The following is a 17,197-nucleotide window of genomic DNA, read 5'->3' on the forward strand; positions in this document are numbered from 1 at the left end:
GTGGGGTGCCATTGCCTTCTCCAATGAGGTATTCTAAGCTATAGATTATTAAATGGGTGTCATTAGTATCATTAATATGGATTTGACCTCATTTGAGTTCATATTTAAATATTCTTATTCCTCTGCATGTATTAATGTTCAGAAAATAATTTGGGAATGTCACATATTGATGGCAATCTTTTCAAATGTTTGTATTTATTTCTTTAGTCTGTTAAATGGAGTCTGTTAATCACAATTTTGGTATTTTTGGTAGCTCCAAAATAGATAGCGTTTTAATCTTCATATTCCACACAATTATTATTTATTTTCTGCCAATAGGTAAAGATATCAGAGATGAAAGTTTAAATAGACTATGTGAAATTAATACTGTTGTCTTACTAAATCTATGATAAATTAGTTCCTTTGGTTATAAATTCTAAAAGTCGCATTTTTACTATAGAAAATTTAATTAGAAAGCAAAGTCCACATTTGGAATATAAAGAATGATTATATTTTTAAAATCACAGTTGAGGACTGGTTTTTAAGTTTATTAAATGCAATATTTTACCACTCATGCTGCTAATTTCTCCCTTTTGTTTCTCAAGTGATATGATTTTTTTAAATGTTGCTTTTAATTATGCTTCCCAGATGGTGCTAGTGGTAAAGAACTCACTGGCCAATGCAGGAGACATAAGAGATGTGAGTTTGATCCCTGGGTTGGGAAGATCCCTGGAGAAGGAAATGGCAACCCACTCCAGTATTCTTGCGTGGAGAACTCCATAGACAGAGGAGCCTGCTGGGCTACATTCATGGGGTTGTAAAGAGTGGGACACGACTGAGCAACTAACACACTTTCACTTTATGATTATGTCATTTTTTTTTAACCCTTTGAAGGAACTTTTTTACTCTTGAAAGGACCTTTCTTGATCAGTAAGGCAAAAACAAAAAAATGAAATTAACAACCAAAAAGCCTAAATTAAAATGTGTTTATATATTGTGTATGCTTTTGGTTAGTTTTGCCTTTATAAGCAAGCAAAGTTTTTGCAAGTTAATGGTTCTATTTTTCTCTAAAATGAAATTAGTTACTTAACTCCTAGCTTCAAAAGAAAAGTGATACCTGTATCATCATTTACAAATGGATTTGCGATTTGAGATTAATAGGAAGGGTTGTTTGTAAACAAACATGGCTTTCAGTTGCATATTATAGAATGTAGACTTTATCAGAAAACATCCCAGGAAGAAAGTTTCTTTCTCTCTCCCTTTCACTCTTTCTGTTTGATTCACCTCTGAGTGTTCAACAGGTAACAGTATCAATCAAATACACAGTATTCAATAAATATTTGTTAATTCAGTCACCATGTTACAGAAAATGGATTTGTATATGTTATCTTAAACTTTATTTTCATTGTTGAAAAAACCTCAGGTGATATAGATGAATGAGCTTGTTAAATTAACAAGGGGTTTGGGTTTTGTTTTCATTTTTAAAGAGATGATAATTAAAGAGCAAGGCAATTAAATATAAGGTCTCTTCATATGACACAGTGAAAATAACTTTAATGTGTTTAAATTTAGCTAATGCTATAGTTAAGTCTGCAAGCATTTCAAGGGTCATGTATCTTCAATAAACTTTGTCCCCTTTTTTGCTCATAAAGAATGACTATACTGAACATAACCAAATAGTCAAGCTTTGTTTTCAGCTTTTTCTTTTAAAACAAAAATTTGTTTTTAATATTCCAATATTTTTCATTTAGCTAAAAGTCATTATTTACTTTTATTTGCAGTGAACAATTATAAAAGATTTTGTGAGAGCAATAGCTGTCCCTATATTTTATTCTGAAAATCTCATTTTTCTCAAAGGATGTTTGTTTGATTTGTAATCTAGACATTACTAGAAATTTTATATTATAATTAAAATGTGGTACTTAAATACAGGGAATTCTTTTCATAATCCTGCCCATGCACTAAAATAAATTAATCTATACTTGGCACTTTACAAATATTTTAAAATTTAATCATCTTAAGAACACTGTAAATGTTTTATTCCAATATTACAGATGAGAAATTGAAGTTAACATTTAAGTAACTTTGCCAGCGTGTTGCTCTTGAAAAGTGGCAGAGCCAGGATTTAAATAAAAATACGCCACATCGTAAAGATTTTACCTTTTGCTGAAATACTGTATTACTTCTCTCATAATGCTTCCTGTTGCTTATATTTGATTCCAAGGCCGTTTACTGATCTATTATGTACAAAATGTGACAGTCTGGTTTGACTTTTGTCTCTGTGCTTCATGACACCTCAAGACATCTAATTCAACCCGTCTCTCTTTGAAGTCAAATTGCTTCTTTGACCACCCCCCCCCCCTTTTTTTTCCTACTGGCCATAAAACAAAAATTTAAGTTATAGTTCCTGTGATTTTTTTTCTTTTCACTATACTTCTAATTTTTTTAACAAAATTGTTTCTTATTCTTAGGCCAATATCCCATGTTAACTTTTAGTCTGAAATTTTCCTTCACTGACCACAATTATGTGCCTCTTTTTTAAATTTGTGTGTAAACCAAGAGGTGCTTTGAAGAATATCAGGTCACTAAATGAATAGAATCCTTAAATGTGAGGACCATAAGGAAAATCAGAAATTCTGAATCCTTATCTTGAAAGAAATGTGTGGAATAAAGATACTTAGAAGTTAAATGAACATCTGAGGATCAGGCATCTGATTAGGGAGCTCAGATATTAAGAGTCTTGGGTTTTCGTTATATATTTCTGCAATTCCTTCAGCCAACTTTCAGTACTGTCTGCATGTTTTTTACTTGGCTTCTACAACTGCTTATTTTGTTTCCTTTATTTGGCTCTTTGTCCCCCCATATACACCCACTCCTTGAAGTCAGGGCTTGGCTTCATTAAAAAGTCCTGGTATGATTTTGAAGGATCTCATGGAGTATTTCATAATTTATATGATATCAGATGCTTCTGAAGAGCATTTCAAATGAAAAAGCTACATATTGGCTATTTGTGGTCCTTGAACAATGCTGTTAATATCAACCCATAGTTTTTTTCTTATGAGATCAGAAAGCCTGTATACAGTCTTAAATCTATGCATAAAGTAATCAAACTCTTTGAAAAGAGACTGCTGTAAACAAAGAAAATATCAATCAACCACAGAAAAAATAGAAAAATAATTTTCTTAGTTGATCTTTGAAATGCATAATGCCTTGTTTTCATATTCACAATACTGGGAGTTGATATTAGCATTAAGATCAGTGACAAAACACCTCAATTAATAATTTCTACTCCAGTATCATTCTAAAATAAGAAAATATGCCTTTGTCTAATTTGATGACAGGAAGGATAATCAATAATCAGTGAGAGCATTTAGTGACCAAATAAACATTAACTGGACAAGTGAAGAAATTAAAAAATATTTATTTCTATAGGTGATATCGGAGAAGGCAATGGCACCCCACTCCAGTACTTCTGCCTGGAGAATCCCATGGACGGAGGAGCCTGGTAGGCTGCAGTCCAGGGGGTCACTAGCGTCGGACACGACTGAGTGACTTCACTTTGACTTTTCACTTTCATGCATTGGAGAAGGAAATGGCAACCCACTCCAGTGTTCTTGCCTGGAGAATCCCAGGGACGGGGAAGCCTGGTGGGCTGCCGTCTATGGGGTCGCAGAGTCGGACATGACTGAAGCGACTTAGCAGCAGCAGCAGCATAGGTGATATACAGATTTACATTCTACAGTTCAACTAAAATAACATTTGCCAAAACCAAATATATGGCATCTTTAAATACCAACATTTACAGACCATGCAAAACACATTTATAGGAAGAGAAATATGTAACAATTAGCATCATCTTATTTGAGTAATATAGTATTAAATTATTCAGTGAGATAAGATTTGGAATAAGAACATGATCAGTGGAAGAACACTTTCTGAATATAAGCCAATGTGGCAGATGCCTGAGTTCCCAGGGCCTTGGACTCCTTGCTTTTTTATTTCTTCTCATTCCAAAAATGAAGGCTCACTTAGGGCATAAACCTCTTTTGGTCATTATTGAAATGACGGACTACCCACTGTTTCAGTGGCAAGTTCCCCCCACAGATGAGAAGATGCTCCTCCCTGGAGCCATTGCATCATCTGGTCATGTTTCTGTGACCAGCAGTGGTGGCTCTGTGTGACTGGGTGAGTTTATGCTCACTTTGGAAGGAGCCCAAATGTGGATCACATTATCAGTGATCAACCTAGGTTACGTACGATCTGGAAGTTCTGTAGAGATGAATGTATCCTCCCAAAAGTTTCTGGTGCTGGTTTATAACTAGAGGTGATAGATTGCTATTCAAGAGCCAGGGTTAGTAAACCAAGAACAAATGGTCACCCTCTCTCATTATGAGAACTGGATTGCTGCTATACTTTCTATAATCAAGCCATAGAGAACTTTCATCATTATAGAAAATGTCCAAATACATGTCTATCTGAGCATTGTACAGTCTGCATCTAGAAAAAATTTCAAACTAGATAATTGGCCAATCTGTTGACAATTTTGCAAAAGCTTAACCTTTACTTAACTTTACAATCTTGTACAACACTGTTTTTATTTCCTTACTGCCTTTTAATTAAGGAGCTTTCTGACTATGAATGAAATGAAGTCAAATGGAAGCTTTTACAGAATATCTTGGCAGATACATTAGGTATTGTTAGACAAATAACAGTTTTGATTTGCATTTTTAAAATCTTTTCAAATGACACACTTATTTTAAAAGATGTACCCATTTGTTAACATAAACATGCTGTATCTTAGAAGCAAATGAACAAGCTTACGAATAAAATGAGCAAAAATAATTTTCTTTATAACCAAATGGCAACATCTGACTTTGCATCCTGGAATTCATTGTAGGTAAATGAACGCGATCGTCTTCTCAGATTTGTTGGTCTCTGTGATCTTCCTTTTGTCAAGTCTAAATAGATGTCAGATTTCAGAAAACGCATGTAACTGTCTTGTTCCATGAGCTGATATACTCTGCTTTGGGCAACATCAAAACTCTGGAGGGTGGGTTGGGTGATGCTCTTGGAGATGATTTCTTTGGTGTGAAAATCAAGGTTAACCTGGATAATAATAACAACAAAATGGTAATTATAGTCAGTCTCCTTAAGTAAACACCTTGAGAAACAAAAGTACAGGACTGATTCCAGGTCAGAGGGGGCAAACTGCGCTTGGATACCAGGTGAGTTTCCTGTTGTGGGCCTAGGGATCCAGTGATTCATTCTGGACTGTCATTTCATCTGGCTCTTCTCTTCCTGTGAGCCTGTTCTTTCTGTCTCTGCTAGCATCATGGCCCATTGAACTGGTACATACCCGAGAGATCATTAGATTCAACTCATTTTCAAAATGGAAACTAAACTTTGTAGAAATTAAATTATTTTGTGTGAAGTTTAACAGTGTGTTTAGGACATATTTGGGATTTCAACGTGAAGCTTTTGCTATATTTCAATGCTTTTTTCATTTTATTATACACCTATAAGTATATGTGTGTTGAAAATGCCTATCTTTTTTTAAAGTTTTATTTTATTTAACTTTACAATATTGTATTGGTTTTGCCATATATCAAAATGAATCTGCAACAGGTATACATGTGCTCCCCATCCTGAACCCTCCTCCTTCCTCCCTCCCCATACCATCCGTCTGGGTCGTCCCAGTGCACCAGCCCTAAGCATCCAGTATCCTGCATCGAACCTGGACTGGCGACTCGTTTCATATATGATATTATACATATTTCAATGCCATTCTCCCAAATCATCCCACCCTCTCCCTCTCCCACGGAGTCCAAAGGACTGTTCTATACATCAGGGTCTCTTTGCTGTCTTGTATACAGGGTTATTGTTACCATCTTTCTAAATTCCATATATATGCGTTAGTATACTGTATTGGTGTTTTTCTTTCTGGCTTACTTCACTCTGTATAATAGGCTCCAGTTTCATCCACCTCATTAGAACTGATTCAAATGTATTCTTTTTCATGGCTGAGTAATACTCCATTATGTATATGTACCACAGCTTTCTTATCCATTCATTTGCTGATGGGCATCTAGGTTGCTTCCATGTCCTGGCTATTATAAACAGTGCTGCGATGAACATTGGGGTACACGTGTCTCTTTCCCTTCTGGTTTCCTCAGTGTGTATGCCCAGCAGTGGGATTGCTGGATCATAAGACAGTTCTATTTCCAGTTTTTTAAGGAATCTCCACACTGTTCTCCATAGTGGCTGTACTAGTTTGCATTCCCACCAACAGTGTAAGAGGGTTCCCTTTTCTCCACACCCTCTCCAGCATTTATTGCTTGTAGACTTGGATTGCAGCCATTCTGACTGGCGTGAAATGGTACCTCATAATGGTTTTAATTTGCATTTCTCTGATAATGAGTGATGTTGAGCATCTTTTCATGTGTTTATTAGCCATCTGTATGCCTTTGGAGAAATGTCTATTTAGTTCTTTGTCCCATTTTTTTATTGGGTCATTTATTGTTCTGGAGTTGAGCTGTAGGAGTTGCTGGTATATTTTTGAGATTAGTTGTTTGTCTGTTGCTTCATTTGCTATTATTTTCTCCCATTCTGAAGGCTGTCTTTTCACCTTGCTTATAGTTTCCTTTGTTGTGCAGAAGCTTTTAATTTTAATGAGGTCCCATTTGTTTATTTTTGCTTTTATTTCCAATATTCTGGGAGGTGGGTCATAGAGGATCCTGCTGTGATGTATGTCAGAGAGTGTTTTGCCTATGTTCTCCTCTAGGAGTTTTATAGTTTCTGGTCTTACGTTTAGATCTTTAATCCATTTTGAGTTTATTTTTGTGTATGGTGTTAGAAAGTGTTCTAGTTTCATTCTTTTACAAGTGGTTGACCAGTTTTCCCAGCACCACTTGTTAAAGAGATTGTCTTTAATCCATTGTATATTCTTGCCTCCTTTGTCAAAGATAAGGTGTCCATAGGTGCGTGGATTTATCTCTGGGCTTTCTATTTTGTTCCATTGATCTATATTTCTGTCTTTGTGCCAGTACCATACTGTCTTGATGACTGTGGCTTTGTAGTAGAGCCTGAAGTCAGGCAGGTTGATTCCTCCCGTTCCATTCTTCTTTCTCAAGATAGCTTTGGCTATTTGAGGTTTTTTGTATTTCCATACAAATTGTGAAATTATTTGTTCTAGCTCTGTGAAGAATACTGTTGGTAGCTTGATAGGGATTGCATTGAATCTATAAATTGCTTTGGGTAGTATAACTCATTTTCACTATATTTATTCTTCCAATCCATGAACATGGTATATTTCTCCATCTATTAGTGTCCTCTTTGATTTCTTTCACCAGTGTTTTATAGTTTTCTATATATAGGTCTTTAGTTTCTTTAGGGAGATATATTCCTAAGTATTTTATTCTTTTCATTGCAATGGTGAATGGAATTGTTTCCTTAATTTCTCTTTCTAGTTTCTCATTATTAGTGTATAGGAATGCAAGGGATTTCTGTGTGTTGATTTTATATCCTGCAACTTTACTATAGTCATTGATTAGTTCTAGTAATTTTCTGGTGGAGTCTTTAGGGTTTTCTATGTAGAGGATCATGTCATCTGCAAACAGTGAGAGTTTTACTTCCTCCTTTCCAATTTGAATTCCTTTATTTATTTTTCTGCTCTGATTGCTGTGGCCAAAACTTCCAAAACTATGTTGAATAGTAATGGTGAAAGTGGGCACCCTTGTCTTGTTCCTGACTTCAGAGGAAATGCTTTCAATTTTTCGCCATTGAGGATAATGTTTGCTGTGGGTTTATCATATATAGTTTTTATTATGTTGAGGTATGTTCCTTCTATTCCTGCTTTCTGGAGAGTTTTTATCATAAATGGATGTTGAATTTTGTCAAAGGCTTTCTCTGCATCTATTAAGATAATCATATGGTTTTTATTTTTCAATTTAATGTGGTGTATTACATTGATTGATTTGCAGATATTGAAGAATCCTTGCCTATCTTTTAAAGGCATAAAATCTTTAAGGTTTTTTATCAAAGCACTGATGACATATTTGGTGGTAAATTTTTAGTTTTCAGGTAGGTTTCTTCCTTTTGCTTGATGGGTAACAGCACATAACCAGCTGCCTTTGTTTGCATGTATGCATGCTCAGTCACTCAATCCTGTCCCGTTCTTTTAAGACCCCATGGACTGTAGCCCGCCAGGGTCTTCTGCCTATGGGATTTCCCAAGCAAGAATATTGGAGCAGGTTGCCACCTCCTCCTCAAAGGGATCTTCTGAACCCAGGGATCAAACTTGAGTGTCTTGCATCTTCTGCATTGGCAGCAGATTCTTTACCACTGCGCCACCTGGGAAGCCCTGCTTTTGTTTACCTGTGTATAAGTCTGGCCTTGGGTAAAACAGGATAATACATTGAAATACAAAACAGAGTGAAATACACTGAAACTAGGAAAATAAGTGTTGTTTCATGCAAAATGATATCTACACAGGCAATGCTACTTTGTGAACAATATCAATTTATAGTCAAACAGAAATCTTAGCAGTGACAGACTACAAGTTCTCTTTCAGTGCAAAGACTCTATTTATTGAGCACATACTAGAAATATAGAACCTCTAATTCATAATCAAGGATAATCAAGTAATACTTGCTAGTTTATTAGCTATTTTAGTAATTCTTTCATACAGTTACCTCATACAGTTACCTCATTTGAGCTTGCAATCAAAAAAAGAAAAAAATCACAATTGCTTTTTCAATTGAATTCATTACCACATTAGGTTTAGCTTATCTTTCTATTATGAAATTTTCTTTTCATTTATCTTAAGGTATGGGGATGATAATTATGGGGCAACTTAAACTTTGTACAGGTAGGTGAGCTAACATTAAAATAGTATATGATACCTGCTTCTTGATTTCTCTTATCTTCACCACATGTAAAAATGTTTAGTTTCTACAAGAGGTTACTTGTGCTGTGATTAGTATTATAAACAAATGAATCTTAATGTTGCAATTAATTATATTCACTCAGTCTAGAATAAAAATATCTCAAGAAGTAATGTCTATTATACCTTTCCTTCCATGGCAATATCTTTATTTTTATTTTTTAATTGTCTTATAATGCATTCTGTTTGTATGTAGAAACCTATATACAAGCATATCTCAGAGATGTTTCAGGTTCCCTTCCAGATTACCTCAATAAAGAGAATATCTCAGTAAAGCAAGTCACACAATTTTTTGGTTTCCCAGTGCATAAAAAAGTTATGTTTACGTGATAGTCTAAATGTGCAGTAGAATTATGACTGAAAATACAATCTACATACCTTAATTAAAAATGCCTTATTTCTAAAAAAAGGCTAACCATCATCTGAGCCTTCAGTAAGTCGTAGTAGTAATATCAAGGAACACATCACAAATCGCCATAATAAGCATAATGATGCAAAAGCAAGAAATATTGCAAAAATTATCAAAATGTGACACAGAGACAGGAGATGAGCCAATACTGTTGGAAAAATGGCACTGATAGATATGCTCAAGGCAGGGCTGTCACAAACCTTTAATTTAGCACAGTATCTGCAAAATGCAGTAAAAGTGAAGGGCAATAAAATGAGGTAGGCTTATAAAGAGACACCATTTTTGTTTCAACAAAATTCTGACCTTTCTGGTAGAATGTACAGCAATACTGATTTGATGAAGTCATATTTTCTCAAAAAATTTTCAAACAAATGTACAGTTTTACAATCATCTTTACCTCTTGTGGGGCATCATTCTGTATAAATTTCTCATATATTGCTTTTGCTTTACGGATTATTTGTTGAGGGTCTTTGCTCTTCTTGAAATCTTCACAGGCTATCCAAAATTCAATGTTTTCCTCACTGAATTCAGTTTTAAGAAATCTGGTAAAAGTCTCCAGTCCATCTACCAAGAAAAGATGTGACATATTTTAACTATAAGATATTCATTTTGAGAAAACATATTACTTTATATTAAAGTTTAACCATGAATGTTAGCAGAAGAGGTGTGCTGTCTTCTCTCTGATTCAGGGCAGTAGCACACATCTTGGTCTTCCCTGGTGGCTCAAAGAATCTGTCTGCAATGCAGAAGACCTGGTTTTGATCCCTGGGTCAGGAAGATCCCCTAGAGAAGGGAATGGCTACCCATTCCAATATTCTTGTCTGGAGAATTCCATGGATAGAGAAACCTGTAGGATCTATGGGGTCACAAATAGTAGGACAAGACTGAGTGACTAACACTTTCACTTTCTTCATTACACACATCTTGTACAGTATATATGAGAGTTGTTGTTCAGTTGTTCAGTCATGACTGACTGTTTGAGACCCCATGGACTGCAGCATGCTAGGCTTCCCTGTCCTTCACTATCTCCCAGAGTTTGCTCAAACTCATGTCCATTGAGTCAATGATGCCATCCGACTATCTCATCCTCTGTATCCCCCTTTTCCTCCTGTCCTCAATCTTTCCCAGCATCAGAGTCTTTTCAAATGATAGACCATGTATCAATTAGCTGATTTCTTTACAACTATGAAAAAGAAGTACCATTTCTGTTGAAATAAGACCAGTATCATACTTAGACATGAGAAACAGGGACCTTTGGGCTTTCCTGGTGGCTCAGTGGTAAAGAATTGACCTGCCAATGTAGGAGATAGGGGTTGAATCCCTGGATAGGGAAAATTCCCTGGAGAAGGAAATGACCATCCACTCCAGTATTGTTGCCTGGGGAACCAATGGACAAAGGAGTTTGGTGGGCTACGGCCCATGGGCTTGCAAAGACTCGGACATGACTGAGCACGCACACATGCTGACTCTCTCAGCCATACCTCTCCCTGGGCTGTGTGTGGTAGGGTTAGTCTACATAGCCAAGGAGCCATTCCAGCTGGAGACCATCACAACTTCTGCACTATGCTTCTTAAATTCAGGGCCTTAGAATTATCTGTAAAAAGACTTGTGTTTCCAGGATTTACATAGATCTCTTTGCCAAGTTCACCCACAAAAGGCACCTGATCCAGTGGAATGCACACTCCAAGGCTTGGGTGTGGACAGGACTTGAATTTGCATGCTGGGGTGTTCACCCAAATGTGATAGGAGGCATCTCACAGTGTGGCACCAAACCATGGGTGGAAAGTGGAAGAAGGCAGGCCATGCTATTTGGTAGAACTGGGAAGAGTATGAGAATCTTAAAATTAAACTGCCAAATATCAAAACAGAAGCATAGGATATCTTTTTTTTAAAGGTTTATTAGCCTGATCTATAATGGTTAAGAATCTAGAAATATAGTATTGGACCTCCATTTTCACTTTTGTCCTGTGCCCCATGAATGTTAGGGGCAAGTATCAAGTCTTATGGAAGACTGCTAGGGTTCAAGTTCTTGTTCAGCTAGTGACTATATGATGTTGTCTTGTGGCTCAGCTGGTAAAGAATCCACCCGCAATGCGGGAGACCTGGGTTCGATCCCTGGGTTGGGAAGATCCCCTGGAGAAGGAAAAGGCTACCCACTCCAGTATTCTGGCCTGGAGAATCCCATGGACTACAATCCATGGGGTTGTAAAGAGTTGGACATGACTGAGCAACTATCTTATGCGTGTTGCATGAATTGGTTTTTCTTTCTGTACCTTGGTTTCTCAGTATTAAAATGAAGATAATGATAGCATCTACCTGATAGAGCTGTTTAGAGAATTAAATGTGACAAAATATACAAAGTGTGGTTAAAACAGAAACTGGTACATAGTAAATATGAGTTTTGATAGTGATTATGATGATGGTATTGATGATCTTGATGATTAAAATATTTGCAAAGCTCAATTAAGTAAAACTTCATAGCTAAAGCTGTGGCAGACTCAGAATTCAACATTAAGACAGCCTGACTTTAAAATTAGTTCTCTTTCAATTATTTATAATATTCTAGTCTTTTTGACTTACAGGTATTTTTTACATTTAACTTCTTTGAAAAAATTATACATTTACATGTAGTCATAAGAGATAAAAGAGCTCATGTACCTTTTACCCAGTTTCCACCAATATAACATTTTATAAAACTGTAGTAAAATATAACAAATAGGATAATGATACTGATATAGTTAAGATACAGAATATTTCCATGATTGAAAGGATATCTCATGTTGCTTCTTTACTGTTACAGTCACATTTTCTCCATATCCAACCCCTCCTTAAACTTTAGGAATCAATAATCTGTTCTCCATTGTAATAATTTGGTCAATTCACAAATATGAATCATGTAGTATATATTGCTTGGGGTGGCTTTTTTCATCTACCATGACTCTCTGGAGATACATCAATATATCAATAATTTCCAACTTTTCATTGCTGTGTTGTATTCCATGATGTAGATTTGTTTAATCATTACCACTGAACCATTAAAGGCTTTCCTGGTGGCTCAGATAGTAAAGAATCTGCCTGCAGTGCAGGAGACCTGGGTTATATCCCTGGATTGGAAAGATCCCCTAGAGAAAGGAATGACTGCCCTCTCCAGTATTCTTGCCTGGAGAATTCCGTGGACAGAGGAGCTTGGCAGGCTATACAGTCCATGGGGTCACAAAGAGTCGGACACAACTGAGCGACTGTTACTTTCACTTCCACCTTTCATTGAAGGTTTTAGGGAGCTATTATCAATAAGGTTGCTGTTAACATATATGTACACATCTTTTAATATAGACATGTTAAGATTTTATTTCTCTGGGATAAGAGAAGTGAAGCTGTTCATTCATATAGTATTGAAACAGAGAAAAGGGCATTCATTGCAAGAGCATTAATAAAAGGTAAAAATGTTCCTTTTAGATTTTTCAGATAAATTCTCTCAGTGAAATTCACATTTGAGTTGGATACAAATGATTCTTAGTGATCTTTCTTTAGATTTGTTCTCCACTCATTCAGTTACTGTCATGTCTGTCTCTTTACAACCCCATGGACTACCGCTCGCCAGGCTTCCCTGTCCTTCACTCCCTGAGTTTGCTCAAACTCGTGTCTGTTGAGTCGATCCAACTGTCTTATCCTCTGTCGTCCCTTCTCCTCCTATCTGCAATGTTTCCCAGCATCAGGGTCTCTTCCAATGAGTCAGCTCTTCACTTCAGGTAGCCAAAGTATTGGAGCTTCCGCATCAGTCCTTCCAGTGAATATTCAGGGTTGATTTTCTTTAGGATTGACTGATTTGATCTCCTTGCTGTCCAAGGGACTCTCAAGTGTCTTATCCAGCACCACAATTTGAAAGCATCAATTCTTCAGTGCTCAGACTAGTGATCCAACTCTCATGTGCTTGTGGCTTATTTCTCTTTCTGCTCTTACAGGTGAGTTATTACAAAAGGAAATTGCACAAGGCATGAGCTCTGTCTGGATTTCTCACTTGGCAGCATTTGATAATAACAATATCCTCCTTTTTGAAATATTCTTCTTCCTAGGATTCTAGGACAGCATACCTCCTAGTTTATACCATCCAATCACTTTAATGTAATTGTCTGCTCTGGCTTAACATTGTTTGTTCCCTGGTTAAATGTGATGTTCACAGGGATTCTTTATAGTCATCTCCTTTTGTCCCCTCTTTCCATTTCTATTTCCCTTTTCTTAGTCTATTCTCCTGTATCTTCCTCTTATAACATTTTCCCTGAAACTCCTTTCCCTCTTACCTTCTTCTGTATTTTATGCATATTGCTGGCACCTACAGGCAAGATAAGGTGTTACAAATAATCTTGGAAAACAATAAAGTTTTTTTTAGTTAAATTTAATTTTAATTAGATCAAAATAAGAATTTTAATCTCATCATATGAAATCATTAAAAGAATTTTTTCTCTTAACCTCAGCTTTTCTCCAGCTACTGATCTATATCTTTCCCCTTGCAAATACAGTCTTTTGAGTAAGCTTTGTACAGTTGATCTCTTAATCTCCTCCACTCATTTACTTCCCTAGACACTAAAGTGTGGTTTCTACTCAATGCTTGATTTAAATAATCTTTACCAAAATGACTTACTGTTATATTTACTGGAAAAGTTTCTTTCCAATCCATATATTACTTCATCTATGTCAGCAGACAAAGATATGTTTATAATTTTTCTGTGGCACTTAACACTTTTGAGTTTCTTCTTTTTCCTCTGACTATTGCTTTTCTTCAGAGTCATTTGGACAGCAAGGAGATCAAACCAGTCATGAGCTACGTTAGTCATGATCCTAAAGGAAATCAACCCTGAATATTCACCAGAAGGACTGATGCTGAAGCTGAAGCTCCAATACCTTAGCCACCTGATTCGAAGAGCTGACTCTTTGGAAAAGACCCTGAGGCTGGGAAAGACTGAGGGCAGGAGGAGAAGAGGATGACAGAGAATGAGATGGTTGGATAGTATCCTTAACTCAATAGACATGAGTTTAAGCAAACTCTGGGAGAGAGTGAAGGACAGGGAAGCCTGCTGTGCTTCAGTCCATGGGGTTGCAGAGTCAGATGTGACTTAGTGACTGAACAACAACAATTGCTTTTCTGAATACTTCTCAATTTATCCTTCTTCATTCTTCCCTTTAACTCTGTTTCCAGGACAATTATTTCAACACTTCAAGACAATGAATATGGTGATGACTTTCAGAAATCATCTCTAGCTCAGATCTCTTTCCTGAGCTCCAAGCTTATATTACCTGGTAAACACCTTCACTGAATTTCCCACCAAAATAATCACATCACAGCTGAATTCATTATCTTCACCCCAAAGCTTCCCAGAATGTTTCCATTTAATGGCACCATCAACTCAACATCATAACCCACAACCTTGATATCCTCACAGATCCCCATTTTTTCTTCTCAACCCAATTGATAATCATATCTTGTCAGCTTATTATCTCCTTCATATATCATACATCTCTCTTTTAAAATATTTAATTATTTATTTTATTTGGTTGTGCTGGGTCTTAGTTGTGACATGTGAAATCTTTAGTTGAATGTGAGAACTCTTAGTTGCTGTATGTGGGATCTAGTTCCCTGACCAGGGAATAAACCCAGGCCCCCTGCATTGGGAGCACAGGCTCTCAGCCATTGGACCACCAGGAGAGTCCACCTGTCTTTTCATTTTAATGCAATCTGGAATTACCTTTATTCAGATCAGGATCATCTTTTACATAGCTAATTTTAACTACCTCCTGTCAATAATTGATGATTCTATCTCCAGTCTTCTCTTGCTTCCTTCTCTCCCAACCCTCCACTTTCCTAGTTTATTATCCACATTCTAGTCAGTAATATCTTTCTAGAGTACAAGTTTAAATATGTTTCTTCACTGTTTAAAATTTCCCAGAAATGCCTTAATCTCTTTCCACTATCTTTTTCACACTTTAAGCTCCAAGCATAGTGAAATAACTTAGAGTTCCACTCATGTGCCATGTTCCCACATGTCTTTACCTTCTATTGGAAACATTTTCCCTTCCTACTCCAATTTTACAAATCAGATTTCATCAGGTTAGTCTGTATCAGCCACTGAAGTTTAAATCTGGAAAGATTTCACCAGTCTCTCAAGGGTAGGTTGGGTGTCCTTCATATATGACTTCCTAGTACACTGGGTAACAAATATTGTGCTGCAGTTGCTTGCTTATTTTTGTTTCTCATTCTATATTATGAGATTTGTGAGAGGAAGATCCTTGTCTTATTTGCCAAAAAAAAAAAAAAAATCCCCAGCATGAAGAAAACACTCAATTTTTACTTACTAAAAGAAATAAGCCATAATTGAATATAAAGGAAAAGTACAAAATTTCATTAAAAATACAAAAGTTCTAGGGTATGTTTTTGTTTATTTAGTGAAATAGAATACTTTTAAAAGAAATTGTCAGAGCCAGGAAACATTAAACAGCAATAAACAAACAAACAAACAAAAAAACACAAAGAATCTTGTCCAATTATAAATATGGACACCCAAAATCTGAAATTAACAATATACTATTCATTTAAGAAGTCAATCCTTATTTTAGCGTGATGCCTTTAAACATTTAATTTATGTTCTAATTTCAAGCTTGTCAAGCAAAAATCTTATTACGGTTTGGCTCCTTTCTTGAGTGTACAGAAGAGAAGTGGCTACCAGTGACAGTTTTATTTCTGAATCTATATTATCAAGTTGGACCTCAGCCTCATGAGTTTTGCCAAAGCGAGCCTCTACTGAGTATTGGGTCCTTCTTAACATGCTAATATTCAAGTCTGCAAGGTTAGATTTTTGTGGAAAATGCCAGCCTTTGTGGCTTCAGATAAGTTGACAAGGCTTCATGGAGGTACACAACTCCATTTTGGATATCACTGGGTTATAAGCATATTCCCAATTTTTTTTTGTCAACTATTTTATTAAATAAATTTGTTTTCATCCCAAATTTCCCTCCAAGCAACTCATTAATTTATTGAGAAAAAAATATTTATTGAATGCTAAGTATTTCCTGGACACTGATCTAGGTTTTGGAGATCCAGTAGTGCTGAAAATGTTTCATCATATTGGGACTTGAACGCATGTGCCAGGATTTGAACTGGACCAAAACCCTGCTTGGGACTCTAACTCACATAGCTGGGACTCAAACCCAGCCAAAACTCACAGTAATGAAACTTGGGTTCTTGTTGTCTTATCGCAGTGATAGGTAAGAAGTGGATTTGTTCAGAAACACACTCCACAGACCATCACAGAGGGTGAGTGAGCCTGTGAAATGTGGTGTGGTTAGCTTTTATGGGCTGGCTAATTTCATAGGATAGTGAGTGGGATGCGGAGAACTGACTCATTAGAAAAGACCCTGATACTGGTAAAGATTGAAGACAGGAGGAGAAGGGGACAACAGAGGATGAGATGGTTGGATGGCATCACCAACTCGCTGGATATGAATTTGAGCAAGCTCAGGGAGTTGGTGATGGTCAGGGAAGCCTGGCATGCTGCAGTCTATGCGGTCTTAAAGAATTGGACATGATTGAGTAACTGAACTGAACAGAATGAGTGGGTGGGTTATTCCAACTCTTTTAGGGAAGGGGTGGAGATTTTCAGGAGTTGGGTCACTGGCACTTTTTGGTCTTTTGATGGTGCCTTGGAACTGTCATGGTGCCTCTGGCTGTGTCATTTAGCTTGCTGATTGAGGGATTAAGGTCTAGTTGAAGTTGACTTGTCTGCCATCTTGGACGCATTTGATTCTTATTGGTTTTCATGGTGTCCTCAGGCTTTGTCGTTCTTTCAAAAGTTGTGCACTGCCCCCTTCCCTCCTGT

At 36.5% G+C, this 17,197-nt stretch overlaps 1 protein-coding gene across 2 annotated transcripts in view; it reads right to left on the reverse strand.

Moving 5' to 3' along the window:
* Positions 1-3,384: 3,384 nt before the first annotated feature.
* RGS18 (regulator of G protein signaling 18) overlaps positions 3,385-17,197 on the reverse strand; it is a 31,643-nt gene continuing 17,830 nt past the window's right edge. The window contains exons 3-4 of one of the 2 annotated variants that reach the window (XM_005216776.5): positions 9,727-9,893; positions 3,385-5,085 (exon numbers count right to left, since the gene is read on the reverse strand). In XM_005216776.5, coding sequence (XP_005216833.1) covers positions 4,828-5,085; positions 9,727-9,893 — 425 coding nt within the window. In that variant the 3' untranslated portion in view covers positions 3,385-4,827. The remainder of the gene's footprint in view (positions 5,086-9,726; positions 9,894-17,197) is intronic. The other variant, NM_001192971.1, reaches the window with a different exon arrangement.

The sequence above is a fragment of the Bos taurus genome, chromosome 16, assembly GCF_002263795.3.
Source record: "Bos taurus isolate L1 Dominette 01449 registration number 42190680 breed Hereford chromosome 16, ARS-UCD2.0, whole genome shotgun sequence".
In the NCBI taxonomy this organism is placed as follows: Eukaryota; Metazoa; Chordata; class Mammalia; order Artiodactyla; family Bovidae; genus Bos; species Bos taurus.